This window comes from Somniosus microcephalus, chromosome 7, assembly GCF_052327205.1.
Source record: "Somniosus microcephalus isolate GS21.2 chromosome 7, FLI_Smic_1.0, whole genome shotgun sequence".
NCBI lineage: Eukaryota > Metazoa > Chordata > Chondrichthyes > Squaliformes > Somniosidae > Somniosus > Somniosus microcephalus.
The window spans coordinates 69,880,243-69,903,085 of record NC_140993.1 but is presented as its reverse complement, the minus strand read 5'-3'; the positions used below and the strand labels follow the sequence as shown (position 1 = coordinate 69,903,085).

The 22,843-nt window shown below is 46.5% G+C and overlaps 1 protein-coding gene across 5 annotated transcripts in view; it reads right to left on the bottom strand.

Annotated features, from left to right (window-relative positions):
* kif9 (kinesin family member 9) overlaps nt 1–22,843 on the bottom strand; it is a 191,976-nt gene that overhangs the window by 10,717 nt on the left and 158,416 nt on the right. For all 5 annotated transcript variants that reach the window (XM_085992553.1, XM_085992555.1, XM_085992556.1 and 2 more), the window contains 2 exons: nt 21,457–21,569; nt 19,528–19,632 (listed from right to left, as the gene is read on the bottom strand). In XM_085992553.1, coding sequence (XP_085848679.1) covers nt 19,528–19,632; nt 21,457–21,569 — 218 coding nt within the window. The remainder of the gene's footprint in view (nt 1–19,527; nt 19,633–21,456; nt 21,570–22,843) is intronic.

Here is a 22,843-nt window from a genome sequence, read left to right as displayed (position 1 = left end):
ACTGCCCTGGTAGACCCATCGTTTCAGCCTGTTCTTGCCCTACAGAACTTATCTCTTCCTATCTTGACTCTATCTTTTCTCCCCTTGTCCAGTCTCTTCCCACCTACATCCACGACTCTTCGGACGCCCTCCGCCACTTTAACAGTTTCCAGTTTCCTGGCCCCAACCGCTTCCTTTTCACCATGGACGTACAATCCCTCTACACCTCCATCCCCCACCCGGATGGCCCGAGGGTGCTCCGCTTCTTCCTTAAACAGAGGCCCGACCAGTCCCCATCCACCACGACCCTCCTCCGCCTGGCTGAACTTGTTCTCACATTGAACAACTTCTCCTTTAACTCCACTCATTTCCTCCAAATCAAAGGTGTTGCCATGGGTACCCGCATGGGTCCTAGCTATGCCTGCCTTTTCGTGGGCCATGTGGAACAATCTTTGTTCCAGTCCTACTCGGGTCCCCTCCCTCACCTCTTTTACCGATACATTGATGACTGTATCGGTGCCGTTTCCTGCTCTCGCCCCGAACTTGACAATTTCATTCACTTTGCCTCCAATTTCCACCCTTCCCTCACCTTCACATGGTCCATCTCGGACTCTTCCCTTCCCTTCCTCGACTTCTCTGTCTCCATCTCTGGGGATAGGTTATCGACCAATATTTACTACAAGCCCACTGACTCCCACAGCTACCTGGACTACACTTCCTCCCACCCCGCTTCCTGTAAGGACTCTATTCCATTCTCCCAGTTTCTCCGCCTCCGCCGTATCTGCTCCGACGACGCCACCTTCCACACCAGTGCTTCAGACATGTCTTCCTTTTTCCGCAACCGAGGATTCCCCTCTACTGTGGTTGACACTGCCCTCGACCGTGTCAGTTCTATCTCCCGCACTTCTGCCCTCACCCCTGCCCCTCCCTCCCGGAACCACGATAGGGTTCCCCTTGTCCTCACCTTTCACCCCACCAGCCTCCACATTCAACGGATCATCCTCCGGCATTTCCGCTACCTCCAAAGTGATCCCACCACCAAACGTATCTTCCCCTCCCCTCCCCTTTCAGCATTCCGCAGGGACCGCTCCCTCCGAGACACCCTAGTCCACTCCTCTATCACCCCAAACAGCCCTTCCTCTTTGCCTGGCACCTTCCCGTGCAAGCGGAGGAGATGTAACACCTGCCCCTATACCTCCCCCCTTCCCACTGTCCAGGGACCCAAACACCCCTTCCAGGTGAAACAGCGATTTACTTGTACTTCTCGCAATCTAGTATACTGTATTCGCTGCTCACGATGCGGTCTCCTCTACATTGGGGAGGCCAAACGCAGATTGGGTGACCGCTTTGCGGAACACCTCCGTTCAGTCCGTAAGGGTGACCCCGAGCTTCCGGTCGCCTGTCATTTTAATTCACCGCTCCATTCCCACTCGGACCTCACCGTCCTTGGCCTCTTGTATTGTTCCACGGAAGCTCAACGTAAACTCGAGGAACAGCACCTCATCTTCTGATTAGGCAGTCTGCAGCCTTCCGGACTCAATATCGAGTTCAACAATTTCAGATCATAAGCTCGGCCCCCATTTCATTTTCTCTTTTAATTGTTCCACTCCTTTCCCCCCCCCCCCCACTTTCCTTTTGTTTCTCTCTCACACCTGGCAGCTATCTTTTGCCCTGCCAGTACACTTTACACCTAATCCCAGCCTATTACCATCTCGTCTAGCTTCTAATCTCTTTTACTTCTTTTGTTTCTTTTATTCTTTTGTCCGATCGCAGCCCTGCCTCCGATCTAGTTTCTTTTCTTTCCAGTTTTGAAGAAGGGTCCAACCCGAAACGTCAACTCAAATTTCTCTCCACGGATGTTGCCTGGCCTGCTGAGTTTTTCCAGCATTTTCTGTTGTTATTTAAGTACAACTAGACCTCCATGTTCTGAAACAAGTTGATTAAAGCCTTGCTTTATGCTCAAACCAAGTGCGTAGTGAGTTTTATTATGTCAATTTAATCAACTTGATATCGACTCCACACTCTGGGTGATTTCGGGAACAGCCAGCTACGACTCAAACCGTAGAAGGGAACTCAGACGAAGTAATCGATCCATCATAGAGAAACTACTCAGACCCGCCCATCTCGACCTGGACCCGAATTCACTTACAGCTGCTAAGGTATGGAAACACTGGTATCGTACCTTCAGCAACTTCTTTGAGGAGTGTGGTGAGAATGTTCCTAATAAGTTACGAATGCTTGCTAATTATGTATCCCCTCATGTGTTTGACTATATCGAAGACTGTGTAGACTATGACGCTGCTATCCAAATACTACAGCAACTATATGTCAAGTCCCGAAACAAAATTTTTCCTCGGCATCTACTGGCCACAACAACCCGAGGAATCGCTTGACGAATTCCTTCAGAAACTTCGCAGGCGCAGCAAAGATTGTAATCTTAAAGCTGTCACAGCTGAGCAGTACCAGGCGGAGTTAATTCGTGATTCCTTTATTAATGGGATTGCGTCTCCTTTCATACGTCAGCGTCTGTTGGAGAATAAAACCCTCAAGTTACAGGCTGCCTATGACCAGGCATGTTCTCTGGACTAAGCAAAGAGGAATGCAGATACCTATCTTTCACCATGTGCACGGGCTGGTGCTATCACTTTTAGTGACTCCTTCGATAGGCCTCGGGCGGAAGCCCTCATGGATGATGACGCCAACCTGGCTGATGACAACCCTACCCTAGAAGCCTTCACTGATGACGACCCTGCCCTAGCGGCATCTTGGCAATCTGGAAGGAAGTGTTTCTTCTGTGGAGGTGTGTTCCATTATAGGAAATTTTGTCCTGCTCATAACGCAACCTGCAATCATTGCAGCAAGAAAGCTCACTTTTCTAAGGTATGCCAGTCAAGAGCCTCCAGTTAGTAAGAAAGGCCACCTTTCTAAGGTATACCGGTCGAAAGCTCCTGTTAGTTTTACAGCTGCTATCTATGAAACTGCTCCTCCCCCAAGAACCACTACTAAGGTTACAGCTGTCAAGGGTAAAACTGCCCCTCTTCCCATCACAGCTGTTTTTCCCCAAAGTCTGTCCCATGCAGCCACGAAGGTTTTGGTAAATGGACACATTTTGAGTGCACTAATCGACTCATGCAGCTCTGACAGCTTCATTAGTGAGCAGGCTGTCACTAAGTTAAAACTGCGTATTTACCCCTCGGACAGGGAAATTGCAATGGCTCCGACGACACTGACCACCAATTCTTCCGGCTTTTGTCTTGTCGACCTTATTCTCAATGGCCGCACTTATTTCTCCACCCGGCTCGGGGTGCTCAAGAACCTATGCAGTGATGTGCTCCTGGGACAGGATTTCCAGAAACAACACAAAAGACTCACTTTCGAGTTTGGAGGGTCAAAACCGGAGCTTACTATTTCCAAAGTACCGTTTTGTGCGCTTTCGCTCGACGAGCCTTCCTTGTTTGCCAATCTTTCCCCCCGAAGTAAGCCCATAGTCACTAAATCACGACGTTTCAGCCAAGATGATCGATCCTTTATCGAGGCAGAAATCTTTTGCCTTCCAGCTGACGGTATCATTGAGCCATGTTCATCTTCCTGGCGGGCTCAAGTCATCGTTGTTAAAAATCCTCTGAAGCAACACAAGAAACGTCTTTGCATCGATTACTCGCAAACTATTCAGTATACCGACCTGGATTCCTACCCACTACCACGCATCGATGACATGGTCAATAACCTTGCCAACTACAAGGTATTTTCAACTTTTGATTTAAAGTACGCATATCATCAAGTACCATTAAAGGACTCTGACAAAAAGTATACGGCCTTTGAGGCCAATGGTCGCCTTTATCAGTTTTGTCTTCCATTTGGGGTCACCAATGGGGTGGCCGTCTTTCAACGGGCAATGGATAGCCTAGTCAAACAGGAGAACTTAACGGACACGTTTCCATATCTAGATAATATCACCATTGCTGGTCCTGACCAGAAGGAGCATGATGCCAATCTCCAGAAATTTTCTGACGTTCTCCGTCATCGCAACTTAACCTTAAATGAATCCAAATCTGTGAAATCCGTACCATCAGTCAACATCCTTGGCTACTGGGTGGGCAACGGTGTCATCAAACCGGATCCGGAGCGACTTCGTCAACTTCAGGAGCTCCCTCCCCCTACAAATCTCGGCTTTCTTCGTCGGGCACTCGGCATGTTCGCCTATTATGCGAAGTGGATACCCCACTTCTCCGACTAGATCCAGCCCCTGCTTCAAGCAAAGTCATTTCCATTGGAGGCAATGGCTATTTCAGCTTTCAGCCTCCTCAAGCGACAACTGGAAAAAGCCACGCTTCGTTCCATTGATGAAAATCTTCCTTTCATGGTCGAGTGCGATGTATCGGAGGTGGCGATCTCTGCTATCTTGAATCAAGGCGGTCGACCCGTTGCATTTCTGTCCAGAACTTTGCAGGGTAGCGAGCTCCATTATCCTCCTGTCGAGAAGGAGGCTACGGCCATCATCGAAGCGGTACATAAATGGAGTCATTTTCTCGCTCGTTGCCATTTCACGCTTATAACCGATCAGCGCTCCGTGGCCTTTATGCTGGATAACCGGAAATGCACTAAGATCAAGAATAACAAAATACAACTCTGGAGGATGGAATTGGCCGCCTTTGGATACACCATACATTATCGACCCGGCAAAGAGAATGTGGCCCCGGATACCCTCACGCGGGCATTCTGCTCTTCTATGTCAACTTCGACTCTTGTGGATCTTCATACTGACTTATGCCATCCTGGTGTTACCCGTATGTTGCACTTTGTGCGAGCTAAAAATCTCCCATTTTCTACGGAAAATGTGAAAAGAACATGCTCCTCCTGTAGAATTTGTGTGGAATTAAAACCGCAATTCTTCCGTCCATCGGATGGCTCGCTCATACACGCTATGCAGCGACTCAGCATTGACTTTAAAGGGCCATTGCCTTCCTCAACGCGAAACACTTACTTACTTACTATGGTGGACGAATATTCACGCTTTCCCTTTGCTTTCCCCTGTCCCAATATGCTTACTTCCACAGTGATCAAATGCCTTGATCAAGTCTTTTCCCTTTGCATTACGGCCAATTTCATCCACTCTGATCGGGGTCCCTCCTTCATGTCAAGCGAACTCAAAAGTTATCTTTCCCAACGGGGAATCGCCACAAGTAAAACGACACCGTACCATCCCATCGGTAACGGACAGGTTGAGAGATACTACGCTATCACTTGGAACGCTGTTTGTCTTGCACTGAGGTCACGCAACCTACCAGACCAGCAGTGGGAAACTATGCTCCCTGACATGTTGCATTCCATCAGGTCTCTTCTTTCTACGTCCACCAATGTCACGCCTCATGAGCGATTCTTCAGGTTCCAGCGTCGCTCCACTCATGGGATGTCCCTACCATCATGGTTGGCAGCTCCCGGCCCCGTGCTGCTCCAAAGATTCGTCCGATCTTCCAAAACCGATCCCCTCGTTGACGAGGTGGAACTCACGGACATTAATCCCACTTACGCGCACGTGCGGTACCCTGATGGCCGGGAGTCCACCGTTTCACTCCGAGATCTGGCTCCCTGTCCAACCGGTCCCACGGACCCAAATGATAGAGGGTCCCACGGTAATGATGCCGACACTCTGCGCTCCTTTGAAGATGACGCCCTACCTGGGACATCAAGAGATCTGCCGGCTACTCCACCGGATCAACTCAGGGAGCCGAGCACTCCCCATGGGATGGCCACCCGAAGCCAGGACGCCAGTCAATCCCCGGCTATCAAACAAAATGAAGCCAGCTCTGCGCCTGTGGGGACCCGCACCCAGAATCACGATCTCCCCAGTCTCCCTCAGGTCGATCAAGGTGACACGGGCCCTGTCGACCTACCAGTACGGATCAAGCGACCCAGGGACCCAGACACGGTCCGGGGGGACGTGCCTTCCAGCCACAAGTGAAGAGCTAAAAGACTGCGGCTATTCGTGGTCTGGCTAATCCATTAAAAGGAAGTCATCAGACTTCCAAATCTTTAGGGAGGAAGAATGTTATGAATCTTATGAACCATGAAAAAAGACTCATGAAATAACACTGGACGGCCAGCTGGTGGCGCCGTCCAAGGAGTATAAATACTCGGGCGTGGACCCAGCTTGCCCAGGACATTTTGTAAACAGGAACTAGTGAAAGATAACTAGACCTCCATGTTTTGAAACAAGTTGATTAAAGCCTTGCTTTATACTCAAACCAAGTGCGTAGTGAGTTTTATTACATCACAGGGTTCCTAAAAGAAAAAGAAAAGAAAGACTTGCCTTTATACAGTGTCTTTCACAGCTCAGGACATCCCAAAGTGCTTTACAGCCAATTAAGTACTTTTGAAGTGTAGTCACTGTTGTAATGTAGGAAACGCGGTAGCCAATTTGCACACAGCAAGCTCCCACAAACAGCAATGAGATAATAACCAGATAATCTGTTTTTTAGTGTTGTTGATTGAGGGATAAATATTGGCCAGGACACTGGGGAGAACTCTCCTACTCTTGTTCGAATATGTCCACACAAGAAGGCAAATGGAGCCTCAGTTGAATGTCTCATCTGAAAGATGGCACCTTCGGCAGTGCCGCACTCCCTCAGTGCTGCACTGATGTGCCGGCCTAAATGATGTGCTCAAGTCCCTGGAATGAGACATGAACCCATAATCTTATGAATAAAAGTGCTACCTGTTCTGAAATGAAAGTCTCTCAATCTCACACTTTTCCCTGCTCTTCTTTCCTAAAGGTCCTGAAGCTTTTTGGATAAGAGTTTGTCTGCCCTCTTGTATGTCATGCTAGTCACCATTCTGTACTGTCAATGTTAGAAGGCAATTCAACTATAGAGTGCCAAGTCCAGTCTTGTCCTCACTCAAGGACAACACTGGTTACTGAATAGCGATCAGGAGTAGAAACCCCGGCTGGCTTTCTCCCTCCCCAACTCAAGGGTATGCCTCTATATCCACCATGCCTGAGATCAGCTAACTCTGATATGTTTGTATATGGGTCAGTGGTCATCCACCCAAGTGAGCCTTGACGGCAAGTGCGCGTGGGCTTTTAAAAAAAAAAGATTCCTAGGATGTGGGCTGTGGTGTATGTGCCTTTAAGAGCCCCAGGTGTGCTGTAATGCCGGTAATTGCCACTCGGGCTATATAAGCCTGTATATTGTGTATATCCATTAGAACCCCCCCCAGACTTTGCTTAGTAAATACCTATGAACCAACTCCTGTCTTCAGTGTCTTTATCAACACACGGACACTACAGTGGCGACGAAGTGGAAACGGACTTACCTGCAATTCGGCAGTACCTCAAGGACATCGATTCCTCGGGCGTCCAGAAGACTCAAGGAAGTGAGAGAAGCTGTGGTTTCACCAGCTGGCCGAGCTGGTGGCAGGTACTGCGCTAATCCTTCCTGGGCGTCAGGTTGGGGCTCCAGCGGCTGGCTCTACAGCTGAGACAGGCAGCGAAATCGGAGGCAAGCAATAACGGACTGGGAGGGAGCACTCGGAAGACGGCTGGCGCGGCAAGCAGGTCAGAGTTCAGACCTCCGGCGGGAACGAGTCTCCAACAGTAAATAAAATAAAAAAGAGAACGGAAACTGCAGTAAACAGCGTTGTTATCGGCAGCAGTGGCGGGAAAGCGCCATATCTTTGCTACAGAAAAGAAAAAAAAGCGCGGGAAGCGCCATATCTTTTCTGAAATGCCTAAGTCTGGCAATATTGATGCTTTTGATAGCGAAATAGAGGATTGGACCACATACGTGGAAAGAGTGGAGGTATATTGCACTGCAAATGGAATAGAAGATGAAAAAAAAGCTTCAGTACTTCTGAACTTAATGGGCGCAAAGACATACGGGCTGTTACGAAATTTAATCACTCCAGCCAAACCAAAGGACAAGAATTTTAAAGAAATTGTTGATACCCTGCAGGAGCACTTAAACCCAACACCACTGCTGATAGCGGAACGATTCAAGTTCTTCAAGAGAAATCAACACAAGAATGAAAGTAATGCTGATTACCTAACCGAATTAAGAAAGCTATCAAAGTACTGCCAATTCGGGGCAGGACTATCAGATTATCTTCGAGACAAATTCGTTTGCGGTCTCTTAAGTGAAGGAACACAAAAAAGACTGCTTTCTGAAAAAGATTTAACATTGGACAAAGCTTTCAGTATGGCTGTATCATACGAAGCAGCAGCAAAAGGAGCTGCAGAGATACAACAAAAGACACAGGACTTCAGCACCCATGAAATGACACAGGGTTTCGAAAGATGTTATCGCTGCGGCAGATCCACCCATAACCAGAGGGACTGCTGGTTCAAGGACAAAGCATACGGGCAATGCGGAAAGATTGGACACATTGCACAGGTATGCCGATCTGGACAAAATAAATCCACTGACAGAAAAAAAAAATCAATAAAGAAAAGTACAGGAAAGTACAAATGATGACGGACAGTAGCTCCGAAGACCAGACGAGCGATAGCGACTTTGAAAACAAGAGACTAAGCTGTCTCAAATTACATAATGTACTTGCCAAAGATGATTACCAAATCATTTGGGTTACCCTCACAATAGCAGGGTCCCCAGTTAAAATGGAGCTAGATACAGGATCAGCTCTAACCGTAATAAATCGACGGGATTACGAGAGGCTATTTTCGCATATACCTCTAAAAGACACATCCATTATCTTAAAAACATATACGGGGCAGAAAGTATACCCCAAAGGAAAAATAAGGGTGCCTGTTGTATACAACGGCAAAGAAATACAAAAGTTGTATTTATACATTCTACAAGATGGTGGTCCACCGTTGTTGGGACGTGAATGGATCAGGAAGATACGTTTAGACTGGCACTCCATTCAGGCACTGACAGTGACCAGTAAGGAAAAAAACAATGATGACATCATACCTGAACGATTAAAAGACATCTTGGCCAACGCCAAAGAAGTGTTTCAAGAGAAACTAGGAACCTTGAAAGGCATCACCGCCTCAATAAAAGTGGAAGATGCAGCAATTCCCAAATTTTTCAAGGCAAGACCGGTGCCATACGCAATACATCCAGCAGTCGAGGCAGAGCTGGAGAATTTGGAAAAAGCAGGCGTATTATCCAAAATAGATTGGAGCGAATGGGCAACACCCATCGTTCCAGTCATGAAAAAAGCATTGAATAAAGATAAATCTGAAGAACAGGGAAAAATTCGCATCTGTGGTGACTTCAAGGTGACTGTAAACCCGGTCCTTCACACAGTACAGTATCCTCTTCCGAGGATAGAAGATATTTTCGCCTTGACTTGGCACAGGCATATCTACAGATGGAGGTTGAGGAGGCCTCTAAGAAGTATCTCACGATAAACACACACAAAGGCCTGTACCAGTACAATCGACTGGTTTTTGGAGTAGCATCAGCTCCAGCTATCTGGCAAAGAGCTATGGAGCAAGTCCTGCAAGGGATTCCGGGGACTCAATGCTACCTAGACGACATCCTTGTAACAGGAGAAAACGACAACGAGCACCTTGCCAATTTGGAGCAGGTGCTAACTAGGCTGAAAGAACGGGGCCTACGAGCGAATCGCCCCAAGTGCGAATTTTTCCAAAATCAGATATCATATTGTGGCCACATAATTAATAATGAAGGGTTGCATAAGTCACCTGAAAAAATTGAAGCGGTTATAAAAGCCCCAGCACCTGAAAATGTTTCACAATTAAGGTCGTTCCTGGGATTAATAAATTACTATCATAAATTTTTACCGAACTTATCAACTCTTCTACACCCTCTTAATGAACTTCTACAAACAGGAGTGATTTGGAAATGGAACGAAGACTGTAAACGTGCCTTCCATAAATGCAAAGACTTAATCACATCCGAAGAAGTTTTGGCTCATTACAACCCATCACTGCCAATCAGACTGGCGTGCGATGCATCCCCTTACGGCATAGGAGCAGTATTATCCCATAAACTGCCTGATGGCTCAGAACGGCCGATAGCTTTTGCGTCACGCTCATTAAACTCAGCTGAGCGTAACTATGCCCAAATCGACAGGGAAGCACTCAGCCTGGTATGGGGAGTGAAGAAATTCAACCATTACCTACACGGACAAAAATTTACCTTGTTGACTGACCATCAACCCCTCGTCTCCATATTCAACCCTAAAAAAGGTGTTCCCATTATGACAGCGCAAAGGCTACAGAGGTGGTCCCTTTTTCTAGGGGCACACCAATGCAACATAGAATACAAAGGGTCAAAACAGCATGGGAATGCTGACGGTTTATCACACCTACCGTTGCCAATGGTAGAAGAGGCACCTACAGTAGACCCAGTAGAGATGTTCCACTCTACCATAGTGGAATGTCTACCAGTGACAAATTCTGCCATTGAAAGGGAGACGAGAAATGACCCGACTCTCTCACGGGTCTACGATTTAACAGTGAAGGGATGGCCAGCACATGGCGAACCACTGTTGCCAGCATTCTCGCAAAGAAGAGAACAGCTGTCAGTGTGCAGAGGAACCTTGATGTGTGGACCCAGAGTGGTGATTCCACCCAAACTCCAGGATAAAGTGCTAAAGGAGCTTCACGAGGGGCATCTGGGTGGAGTGAAAATGAAGAACCTAGCTAGGGCGTTTGTATGGTGGCCAGGTATCGATGGAGACATCGAAGAAATGACCAAGAGCTGCCTAGGATGCCAGAAGGTCCAAAACGCTCCACCACAAGCCCCTCTACATCCATGGGAGTGGCCCTCATCTCCCTGGCAAAGGGTGCACGTCGACTTTGTTGGTCCATTTATGGACTCAATGTTCTTAATCGCGGTTGATGCACACTCCAAGTGGCCGGAGGTAATAAAGATGTCCTCCACCACCACGGAAAAAACCATCACAGTATTAAGGACCATATTTGCCAGGAATGGGCTGCCGGAACAGATATGTTCTGATAATGGACTGCAATTTGTGTCCGAAGAATTCAGAAAGTTCTTAAAAAACAATGGGGTTAAGCACTACACGTCCGCCCCATACCATCCCGCTACCAATGGATTGGCTGAAAGGTTTGTCCAGACCTTCAAGAAGGCCATAAAGGCCATGGGTAATGAAGACATAAAACTTCAGCACAAGGTGGATAACTTCTTATTCGCATACAGGAATGCAACACATATGGTTACCAACCAAACTCCCACCATGATGTTCTTCAATAGAAACCTAAGATGCCGGCTGGATTTGGTCAAGCCCAACATCAGAAGGGATGTGGAGAACCGGCAGTTTCAAGGCATGAATGAAAGGCCAACTAGAACCTTCCAAATAGGTCAACAAGTTTTGGCCCGGGACTACCGTACCGAGAAATGGCAGCCTGGAACTATCTGCACACAACTAGGACCACTGATGTATACCGTGGACATCGGAGAAAGCATAATAAGGCGCCATGCTGACCAAATCATAAAGTCATCCGAAAGGGGACAACCTACACCACAACTCTATACATCTAACGATGAAGTAGAGATACCCATATCTACCTCCGATCCGGTGATACTGGAACCCGGTGAACCCGACACTGGCATTCAAGCTGAATCAGCCTTGCCAGAAGAACCTACTACACCACCAGAAACTACTACACCCCCGAGGCGTTATCCGGACCGAGTCAGGAAGCCTCCTGAGAGACTAACTTATAATTAATTAACTACAGCAATGTATATTATTTTGCTTATAACATGTAATTAATAATTACTTAAAATATGATGTACTGGTTAGCTAAAAGGGGAGGAATTGTGGTGTATGTGCCTTTAAGAGCCCCAGGTGTGCTGTAATGCCGGTAATTGCCACTCGGGCTATATAAGCCTGTATATTGTGTATATCCGTTAGAACCCCCCCCAGACTTTGCTTAGTAAATACCTATGAACCAACTCCTGTCTTCAGTGTCTTTATCAACACACGGACACTACATGGACAACTCTGGCAAGCCCGCAATCATTGCCAGTCCCTAGCTGCTCGGAATAGGTGGTCTTCAACTGTTGCAGGTGGTGATGCTCCTAGGGAATTCCAAGATCCCGAACCAGCAATGATACATAGATACATAGAGATAGGAACAGGAGTAGGCCATTCGGCCCTTCGAGCCTGCTCCGCCATTCAATGAGATCATGGCTGATCTTAGTCTGAGATCATAGCTGATCTTACCAGTTCAGTACCCCGTCCCCGCCTTTTCTCCGTAACCCTTAATCCCCTTAGCCTTCAGAAATATATCCAATTCTCTCTTGAAAATATTTATTGAATTAGCCTTCACAGCCCTCTGTGGCAGGGAATTCCACAGGCTCACCACTCTTTGAGTGAAGAAATTCTTCCTCATCTCTGTTTTAAATGATTTGCCCGCTATTTTTAGACTGTGGCCCCTGGTTCTGTGCTCCCCGGCCATTGGAAACATTCTCTCTGAATTCAGCCTGTCCAGGCCTGCCATAATTTTATATGTTTCGATGAGATCCCCTCTCAATCTTCTAAACTCCAGTGAGTACAAGCCCAAACTATTTAATCTCTCTTCGTAGGTCATTCCCGCCATTCCAGGTATCAGCCTGGTGAATCGCCGTTGCACTCTTTCCATGGCAAGAACATCCTTCCGCAGATGGGGCGACCAAAACTGTACACAATACTCCAGATGCGGTCTCACCAGCACCTTGTACAGCTGTAGTAAGGTATCCCTATTCCTATACTCGAACCCCCTTGATATGAAGGCCAACATACCATTTGCCTTCTTAATCGCCTGTTGCACCTGCATGCTCTCCTTCAGTGACTGGTGCACAAGAACACCCAGGTCCCTCTGCACTTCCCCATCTCCCAATCTATTGCCATTTAGATAATAATCTACCCTCCTGTTTTTACCCCCAAAGTGGATAACCTCGCATTTATCCACATTATAGTGCATCTGCCACGTATCCGCCCATTCCCCCAACCTGTCCAAATCGCACTGTAGCCTCCTGACATCCTCATCAGAGCCCACCCCTCCTCCTAGTTTAGTGTCGTCAGCGAATTTGGAAATATTGCATCCAATTCCCTGATCCAGATCATTTATATATATTGTGAACAGCTGGGGTCCCAGGACAGATCCTTGCGGCACCCCGCTGGTCACTGCCTGCCACTCCGAAAACGAGCCGTTTATTCCAACTCTCTGTTTTCTATCCGCCAGCCAGTTCTCTATCCACGTTAATACTTTGCCCCCAATCCCATGAGCCTTAATTTTGCATGATAATCTTTTGTGTGGAACCTTATCGAAGGCTTTCTGGAAGTCAAGGTACACCACATCCACTGGCTCTCCCCCATCTATTCTACCAGTTACCTCCTCAAAAAATTCCAGCAGATTAGTCAAACACGATTTACCCTTTGTAAATCCATGTTGACTCTGTCCGATCCTTTCCCCATTTGTCAAGTGCTCCGCTATTTTATCCTTAATAATGGACTCTAGCATTTTGCCCACAACCGATGTAAGGCTTACTGGTCTATAATTCCCTGCTTTCTCTCTACCCCCCTTTTTAAATATTGGGGTAACATTAGCTACCCTCCAATCCACGGGTACTGTTCCCGAGTCAATGGAGTTCCGGAAGATGATCCTTAGAGCATCTGCTATCTCCAGGGCCACCTCCTTAAGTACCCTAGGATGTAGTTTATCAGGCCCCGGGGATTTGTCGGCCTTCAGTCCCCTCAACTTACCCAACACCATATCCATAGAGATACTAATTTCTGTCAGCTCCTCCCTCTCATTAGTCCCTATGTTTGCCGATATTCCTGGGAGGTTATTTGTGTCCTCCTTTGTGAATACAGAACCAAAGTATGAGTTTAATTGGTCTGCCATTTCCTTATTCTCCATTATATATTCTCCCGAATCGGACTGCAAGGGACCGACTTGGGATTTTACCAGTCTTTTCCTCCTGATATACCGATAAAAGCTTTTGCAGTCTGTCTTTATGTTTGCTGCAAGTTTACTTTCGTATTCTATTTTCCCCTTCCTGATTAATCCCTTTGTCCTCTTTTGCTGTATCCTGTACTGCCCCCAATCTTCCGGTCTGGTGCTTTTTTTTGCCAGTTGATATGCCCTTTTTTTTGATTTTATGCTGTCCCTAATTTCCCTCGTTATCCACGGTTGAGTCACCTTTTTAGGTTTATTTTTATGCCAAACCGGTATAAACATGTTCTGGAATTCTTCCATTCTATCTTTGAATGCTTGCCATTGTCTATCCACTGTCAATCCCCCCAGAAACACCACCCAATCAATCTTACCCAATTCCCGTCTCATACCCTCGTAATTCCCTTTATTTAAGTTCTGGACCTTAGTCTCTGATTCAATTTCCTCACTCTCCATCTCGACTGAGAGCTCGATCATATTATGATCGCTCTGACCCAAGGGGCCTCGTACAAGAAGATTGCTGATAAGTCCCTTCTCATTGCACAATACCCAGTCTAAAATGGCCTGATCTCGAGTCGGCTCCTCGACATATTGGTCCAGATAACCGTCCCGAAAACATTCCAGGAATTCCTCCTCCTCAGAATTTTTACTAATTTGGGTAGTCCAATCAATATGTAAATTAAAGTCACCCATGATGACAGCTGTGCTCTTATCGCACGCTTCTCTAATTTCCCTTTTTATGCCTTCCCTCACCTCCATATTACTATTTGGAGGCCTATATATCACACCCACTAACGTTTTCCTCCCCTTGCTATTTCTCATTTCTACCCATACAGATTCCGTTTCATCCGAGTTAATATCCTTCCTTTCCATTGCATTAATCCCCTCCTTTACCAGCAATGCTACCCCACCTCCCCTACCTTTTTGCCGATCCTTCCTAAATATTGTATATCCCTGGATGTTAAGTTCCCAGCCTTGCCCACCCTGCAGCCACGTTTCTGTAATCCCAATCAAATCATACTTGTTTACCTCTATTTCCACAACTAATTCATCCACCTTGTTCCTAATGCTTCTAGCAACTTCCATTTAAATAGTGCCTTTAACATAGTAAAACGTCCCAAGGCACTTTGCAGGAGCTTAATCAGAAAAAAAAATGGCACCAAGCCAAAGGAGGAGATATTAGGACAGATGACCAAAAGCTTGGTCAGAGGTAGGTTTTAAGGAGGGTATTAAAGGAGGAGGGAGAGAGGTGAAGGGGTTTAGGAAGAGGATTCAAGAGTTTGGGGCCTAGACATCTGAAGGCCAATTGTGGGGCGAAGGAAGTGGGGGATGCACAAGAGGCCAGAGTTGGAGGAACACAGAGTTCTTGGACGGTTGTAGGATTGGAGGAGGTTACAGAGATGGGGAGGGGCGAGGCCATGGAGAGATTTAAACACGAGAGTGAGAATTTAAAAATTGAGTGTATAGGGATTGGGAGCCAATATAGTTCAGTGAGCACAGGGCTGATGGGTTAGTGGGACTTGGTGCAAGTTAGGATACAGGCAGTAGATTATGGGGGAGAAATTCGGTATCGCCCCTTTGGGGCACAATTATTAGCCGGGCGCAAAGTTTAGCACCTGGCGCTAATTATCACCTCCGACTGCAAGCTTGGCTTCTATCGCCCCTGGAAGTGATTGAAGCGCTAAATCAGGTGCTACACACCTCTCTTAAAGCGCTAATGGTGAGGAGCAAGGCGCTACCTCAGAGCGCTGGCGAAGCTCATGTGATGTCAGTCAGCAATGGAACACAGACACACTGGCACCGGCCAGTTCTTAAAGGGGAGGGTCAATCTTGCTCTCCAACCACACCCTGCTCATTGCAGCCTTGAATCTCGGCCTGGAGTGACCTGTACATCAAATCTGCTGGAAAGAACAATGGAGAGGCCCAGGGAAAGAGCTCAGAGTGCAGCCTCCACAGTCTCTTCTAAATCGATGCAAGGAAGGTCAAATCAAAATGAACCTGCAAAGTGCTGCTCAGTACCCAAAACTCCTTCACACAGCGTTGAATCTCTCCAGAAGTCTCTCTCTCTCTCTCAGAATGCGTGGTGCAAAAATGTCACCAACAAAAAACGGCAGGAAGCGGTCGCCTTTAAATAGCACCCTCCCAGTCACTTCCCGACTGCAAAATGCTCCCCTCAACCTGTTGTTGCTAGCAGCAAGCGGTGTCACTCAATATCCGGTCCGGGGTGCTACCGGGGCGTTGCACACTCGATTGATGTCACGATCTGCGGGCACAGGAGATCGTGGTGGTAGTGTTTAGCGCCGCCGCAAAAAGTCTGGTCAATTTTGTGAGCGGCGCAAACATCGCCGCGCCCTAGTTGCTTTGCGCCCTCTTAGGGAGGTGCAAAGCAACCGAATTTTTCCCCTTATGTGTCCAGTAGAGGATGGTGCATGTCGTGGAGGGAAATTTCCAGGTAATGGTGCTCCCTTGTTATTCTCCGTGCTGTAGGATGTGGGCTTGCGAGGAGCCCCCAAGGTTGGCCTGGCGAGACGTTGCAGTGTATCCCACAGACAGCACTTCAGCCACAACACGCCAGCAGTGGAGGGGATGAATATCGAATTCAGGGACAGGGGGTGCCGGTCAAGCAGACTGCTCTGCTCCAGATAGTGCTTGTTCCAACTCTCTCCTAGATAAGTTTAAAATTAATCTCACTGCTCCTCACTTTTATCCCCTTGCCCTGTATCTTCCTTTGCTTGAATTATTTATCAAATTTTCCCTTAAAAGATACAATGGTCTCTGTTTCAACCACTCCCTGTGGCAAAGCATTGCACACTCCATATGGGTATGGTAAAGTAGTAGTTATGTTACTGTTACTGGACCAGTAACCAGAGGCCTGGATTTATAATCCAGAGAACGTAAATTGAAATCCCACCCTGGCAGCTTGAGAATTTGAATTCAATTTAAAGAAAAAAAGATGGAAATAAAAAGCTGTTATCAGTAAAAATGACCATGAAGTTGTTGCAAAAACCCAACTGTTTCACTAATGTTCTTTAGGGAAGGAAACCTGCTGTTCTTACCCAGTCTGGCCTATATGTAACTCCAGTCTCACAACAATGTGACAGACACTTAACTACCCTCTGATGTTATATCACCACCTTCCAACGGGCCTATGAACATTAACTCCCAAGTCCCTCTGTCCCTGCACACTCTTTAAAACTGTGTATATTGCCTCTCCCTGTTCCTTCTGCCAAAATGCATCACCTCACACTTCTCTGTATTAAATTCCATCTGCCACTTGTCTGCCCATTCTGCTAACCTTTCTATGTCCTGTTGTAGTCGATCAGTATCATCCTCACTGTTTGCCACCCCCCCAAGTTTGGTGTCATCGGCAAATTTAGAAAATTTTACTCTGTATTCCAATATCCAGGTCATTTATATCTATCAAAAAAAGTAGTGGCCCCAGCGCTGACCATTGGGGAACACCACTGTCTACCATTCTCCAGTCTGAAAAACAGCCATTTACCACAACTCGCTGTTTTCTATCCTTAAGCCAATTCCTTATCCAAGCTGCCACTGACCCACCTATTCCATGAGCCTCAATTTTGTTAAACAGCCTTCTATGTGGTACTTTGTCAAACGCCTTCCTAAAATCCATGTAGACAACATCCATTGCATTCCCTTCATCAATTCTCCCTGTTACTTCATCAAAAAATTAAATTAGATTAGTCAAACATGATCTGCCTTTTACAAATCCGTGTTGGCTCTCCTCAATTAGCTGAAACCTCTCCAAGTGCCCGTTAATTTTTTCCTCGATTATTGTTTCTAAAACTTTACCTACCACTGATGTTAAACTGACTGGCCTGTAGTTACTAGGATTGTCCTTACACCCTTTCTTGAACAATGGTGTCACATTTGCCACTTTCCAATCCTCAGACATCTCCCCCGCATCTAGGGAAGATTGGAAAATTATGGCAAGCCCTTCCGCTATCTCCTCCCTCAATTCCCTTAGCAACCTGGGATGCAAGCCATCTGGACCAGGCGACTTATCCACTTTAAGCATACCCAGCCTTTCTAGTACATCCTGTCTATCAATTTTCACCCTTTCCACTGCTTCTACCTTTTCCACTTCTACCGATATTTTGTCAGCATCCACCTCCTTAGTAAGCACCGATACAAAGTACTCATTGAGTATTCTAGCCTTACCCTGCGCCTCTAAGCATATATCACCTTCTTTGTCCCGAATAGGCCCCAACCGGCTTCTTATTACCCGCTTACTGTTTACATGCTGGTAGAAGATTTTTGGATTCTCTTTCATGTTAACCGCCATTCTACTCTCATAAACTCTCTTTGCCAATCTTATTTTCATCTTCACATCCCCTCTCAACTTATTGTATTTGGTCTGGTTCTCCCTTGAAGAATTCACCTGACATGCATCATACACCCTCTATTTTTGTTTCATCATCTTCTCTATCTCCCTCATCATCCAAGGAACCCTTGCTTTGGTTCCCTTACCCTTCCCTCTTGTTGGAATGTACCTAGCCTGTACTTGGAACATCTCCACCTTAAAGAGCACCCATTGTTCCATTACAGTTTTTCCTGTCAGTCTTTGGTTCCATTTTACCCTGGCTAGATCCTTTCGCATCCCATTGAAGTTAGCCCTATTCCAGTTTAGAAGTTCCACTCTAGATTGTTCCTTGCTCCTCTCCATTGCTAATCTAAATCTTATGATACGACGATCACTCGTACCCAAGTGTTCTCCCACAGACACTTGGTCGACCTGGCTCACCTCATTCCTCAGCACCAGATCCACCAATGCCTCCTTCCTAGTTGGGCCAAGAACATGCTGGTCAAGGAAATTCTCCTGAACACATTTCAGAAATTCCTCCCCCTCCTTTCCCTTTACCCTAGCATTATCCCAATCGATATTTGGGTAATTAAAGTCCCCCAATATCATCACTCTATAGCTCTTGCATATCTCTGCGATTTCCCTGCAGATTTGCTCCTCTACCTCCCTCTCACTATTTGGAGGCCTGTAGAATACCCCCAATAGTGTGATCATACCCTTTTTGCTCCTCAACTCTAACCAAATGGATTCTGTCCTTGTCCCCTCAAGAACATCATCCCTTTCCAACACTACAATGTCTTCCTTAATCAGCACTGCCACCCCACCTCCCTTTTATCCTTCCTTATATTTTCTGAACACCTTGTACCCTTGAATATTAAGTGCCCAGTCCTCACCGTTTTTAAGGCACGTTTCCGTTATTGCCACATCATCTTATTTCCACACGGCTACTTGTGCTTGTAACTCACCAACCTTATTCACCACACTTTGTGTGTTTACGTACATGCATTTTAAACGCATTTTTGAATTTTTCGTGAACCTTCAGTTGTGGAAAAACAAAAAGGCGCAATGCCAGTGGTGCTGAGATTCTACGTGGCGACCACATGGAGCATCACCAATCTGCAAAGTTACGACGCCATTTTTATATACTCAGCCTTTGAACTTGTGCCAGTCAGCTACACTCAGACCACATGTCCACATGTTTAGGATACGGAATAAAAAATTAATTTTCTCTCTCTCACACCTCCCCTTCCCCCTCCCACCACCCCCCAACTCAGCTTCTTACTGAGCTCTTCCCAATCTGATCCCATTGTTTATCCAGCCCTTCACCTACCCGCTGTTCCAGCTTCATCCGTGCTTTGTAAAATGAGACCGAGCCCGGATTCTCCATCAGGATATCATTCTGGATGCGTTGGAACTTCTCCTTATCATCTTCTTCCTAGGTGGACGGGAGGCACAGAGTATTTAAGACCGGGCAGTTTGCCCTCCCCCCCGTCACCCCCACACTATCGTTCTCCACTCCTGAAAGCACTGGATTGTGCTGGGGAATGGGATCCTTTTCCCTGGCTGGTGGTAGGCTACTTGCATTAGTGCAAGCACAAAACCATTTTTGTTTTTTACATTTCCCATTTGCTTTATTATTATTTTTCTTTGTTTTTCTCCCACCCTTAGAATTGGATTTATTAAACATTGATTTTTGTTTTCACTGGTACACCTTAAGGTTTGCTCCAATCGGTATGGGTGTTTTCTTACATCTGCTGCAACCAATTGCCGCATTTAATTTAAACACTCCCCCACTATCCTATCTCTCTGGCCTGCCATTGCCGCTATCCCACTTTTGTTAAGGTGGATCCCATCTGGTCTGTATAGGCTCCCTCTATTCCAAAAGATGTTCTACTGTTCGAGGAATCAAACTTCTGATTCCTTATACCAAAGTCTTAACCACACATTGGTGCCTAATCACCCTCTGTCTCTCTTCACTAGCATGGATAGTATTTTAGAAATTACTACACTTGAAGTCCCTCCCTTAAACTTCCTTCCTAATGCCCTATGGTCTACTTCTACCAATGTTATTTCTTCCCATATGGACGACAACAATTGGTTTCTCATCTGCTTTCTTGAGTATTCTGTCAACCCGGGGCATAAGATGCTTGGCCCATGCACCAGGAAGGCAACAAACCATTAGTTGTTTTGGGTCCAGTTTGCACAGAATTCTATCTGTAAATCCCCAATACCACAACTTTCTAATTTTCCCTCTTTCCCTGACAGGCTGCTGGATCGCCCTTGTGCATGGCACATCCTTGCCTGTCGCAACCAACCGTTGAGTCTCCATGTCATCTATCTCCAGAGGAGAGAAACTGTTGGAGAGCAATAAGGATGAATGCTCCTTTCCCACTACCTGACCACGACTTCTGGTCCTCTTTCTAACAGAGATCCACCCTCTTCCTCTAGGTACCGGGGTCTCTCTGATACTGTGATGTGTGGCCAGTTGCTCACTAAACCTGACCACTTCATCCTTGACTGTATCAACTAGCTTGCAGTTGTTGCAGAAGAAGCCCTCCAGAATCTGGACCTGGAAGGAAAACATCTCACAACTTCTACAACACACAAAGTATTTCATCCTCATGCAACTTTCAAGGGTATGGGGAGTCAACAGGAGAGTGGGATTAGACTGGGTAGAATATTAAAGGATATAGGGAGTGAGCAGGAGTGGGAGGTTAGATTAGGTGGAATAGTAAAGGATATGGTGAGTGGGCAAGAGTGTGATTAGACTAGGTGAGATATTAAAGCATATGGGGATTGAGCAGGAGAGTGGGATTAGATTAGGTGGGATATTAAAGTGTATGAGGAGTAAACAGGTGAGTGGGATTAGACTTGGTGGGTTATTAAAGGGTATGGGAAGTGAGCAGGAGTCTGGATTAGACGTAGGATATTAAAGAGTGTAGGGAGTGAGCAGGAGAGCGGGATTAAATTAGGTGGGATATTAAAGGGTATGGGGAGTGGAGTGAGCAGGAGCGTGTGGTTAGACTGGGTGGGGTATTAAAGGATATGAGGGGGCAAGCAGGAGAATGGGATTATAATAGATGGAGTATTGAAGGGTATTGAGCAAGATATGGGGTTTAGACTAGGGGGCTCATGTGGAGAAAAACACCAGCACTGACTTGATGGGCCGAATGGCCATGTTTCTTGGTGGGCCAAGCTAACACTATAACAAGAGTAGGAGGAGGTAGATCTGTGTTGCAAGGAGTCCTGAGAAACTTACCAGAGATACCATTCTGGAGTAGGGGAGCAACCCTGGTCGGATGCTATCTACTTGTGGTGCAAGTCGAACATCATCAGAAATGAGAAAAGACTCATTGTACCAAATATCAAACTCTATATGGGAAAGAAACAAATAATAATAAAGTAAATCACTATTTATATAATTCTGCCAATTTTCTCTCCTCCTTTCTGAAATTTCTGACAATTTGCTGGGGGAATGGCTCCTCTTGCACCAGCCTCCCTTTGTGCTGAAGTAGCCGTTGTTTATTTGTGAGCCTAGACAGTGAGCGTCAACAGCGTTTTGAATGTGGGGGCATCACAGATTAACTGAATCCCGCCCTCACCCTCTGCCCAAACACAGAAACACTTACAGTGTCAAGTCACTGGGGAATGATTAGAATTGTGAACCCTGGATAATTTCCCCCTCCCTAATCCAGGGGCACTGAGGCCAATTTTAGCATCTGGTTGAGATTTTAAAAATGTATTTCTAACCTGCTTCCTCTTGGGGGCTGAGACATTCACTGTTCCAGCCATCACCATTCTTGTCGCAGAAGCTATTTCTATTCCCTTCCTGGCTACCCTCAGTATCTCCAAGGTATCCCTACCTGGTCCCTCATTACTGGTGGAAATCAGTGAGGATATAAGAACTGAGAACTGAGGTTATGCTGAGGCTTATAGTGCAGGGTCAGACCACGCTTGGAGTACTGCATACAATTTTGGTTGGTATACTACATGAGTGCAGAGAAAAGCAACAAGGTGGAGGGGGTGGTATGTTAATGTAGTGGTTATGGTACTGGACTAGCAACCCAGAGGCCATGAGCTCACACCATGGCAAATTAGCACCAAACCACCCCCCACCCCCCCCACCCCCAATCAACCAGAGTATTGCGTCCAATTCTGGGCACCACACTTTAAGAAGGATGTGAAGGCCTTAGAGAGGGTGCAGAAAAGATTTACAAGAATGGTTCCAGGGATAAGGGACTTCAGTTAGGTGGATAGACTGGAGAAGCTGGGGTTGTTCTCCTTAGAGCAGAGAAGGTTGAGAGGAGATTTGATAGAGGTGTTCAAAATCATGAGGGGTCCAGACTGAGTAGATAGAGAAAAACTGTTCCCATTGGCAGAAGGGTCGAGAACCAGAGGATACAAATTTAAGGTGATTGGCAGAAGAACCAAAGGCGACATCAGGAAAAAAAATTTACGCAGCGAGTGGTTAGGATCTGGAATGCACTGCCTGAAAGGGTGGTGGAGGCAGACTCAATCGTGGCTTTCAAAAAGGAATTGGATAAGTACCTGAAGGAAAACATTTTGCAGGGCTACGGGGAAAGAGCAGGGGAGTGGGACTAGCTGAAGTGCTCTTGCAGAGAGCCGGCATGGGCTCGACAGGCCAA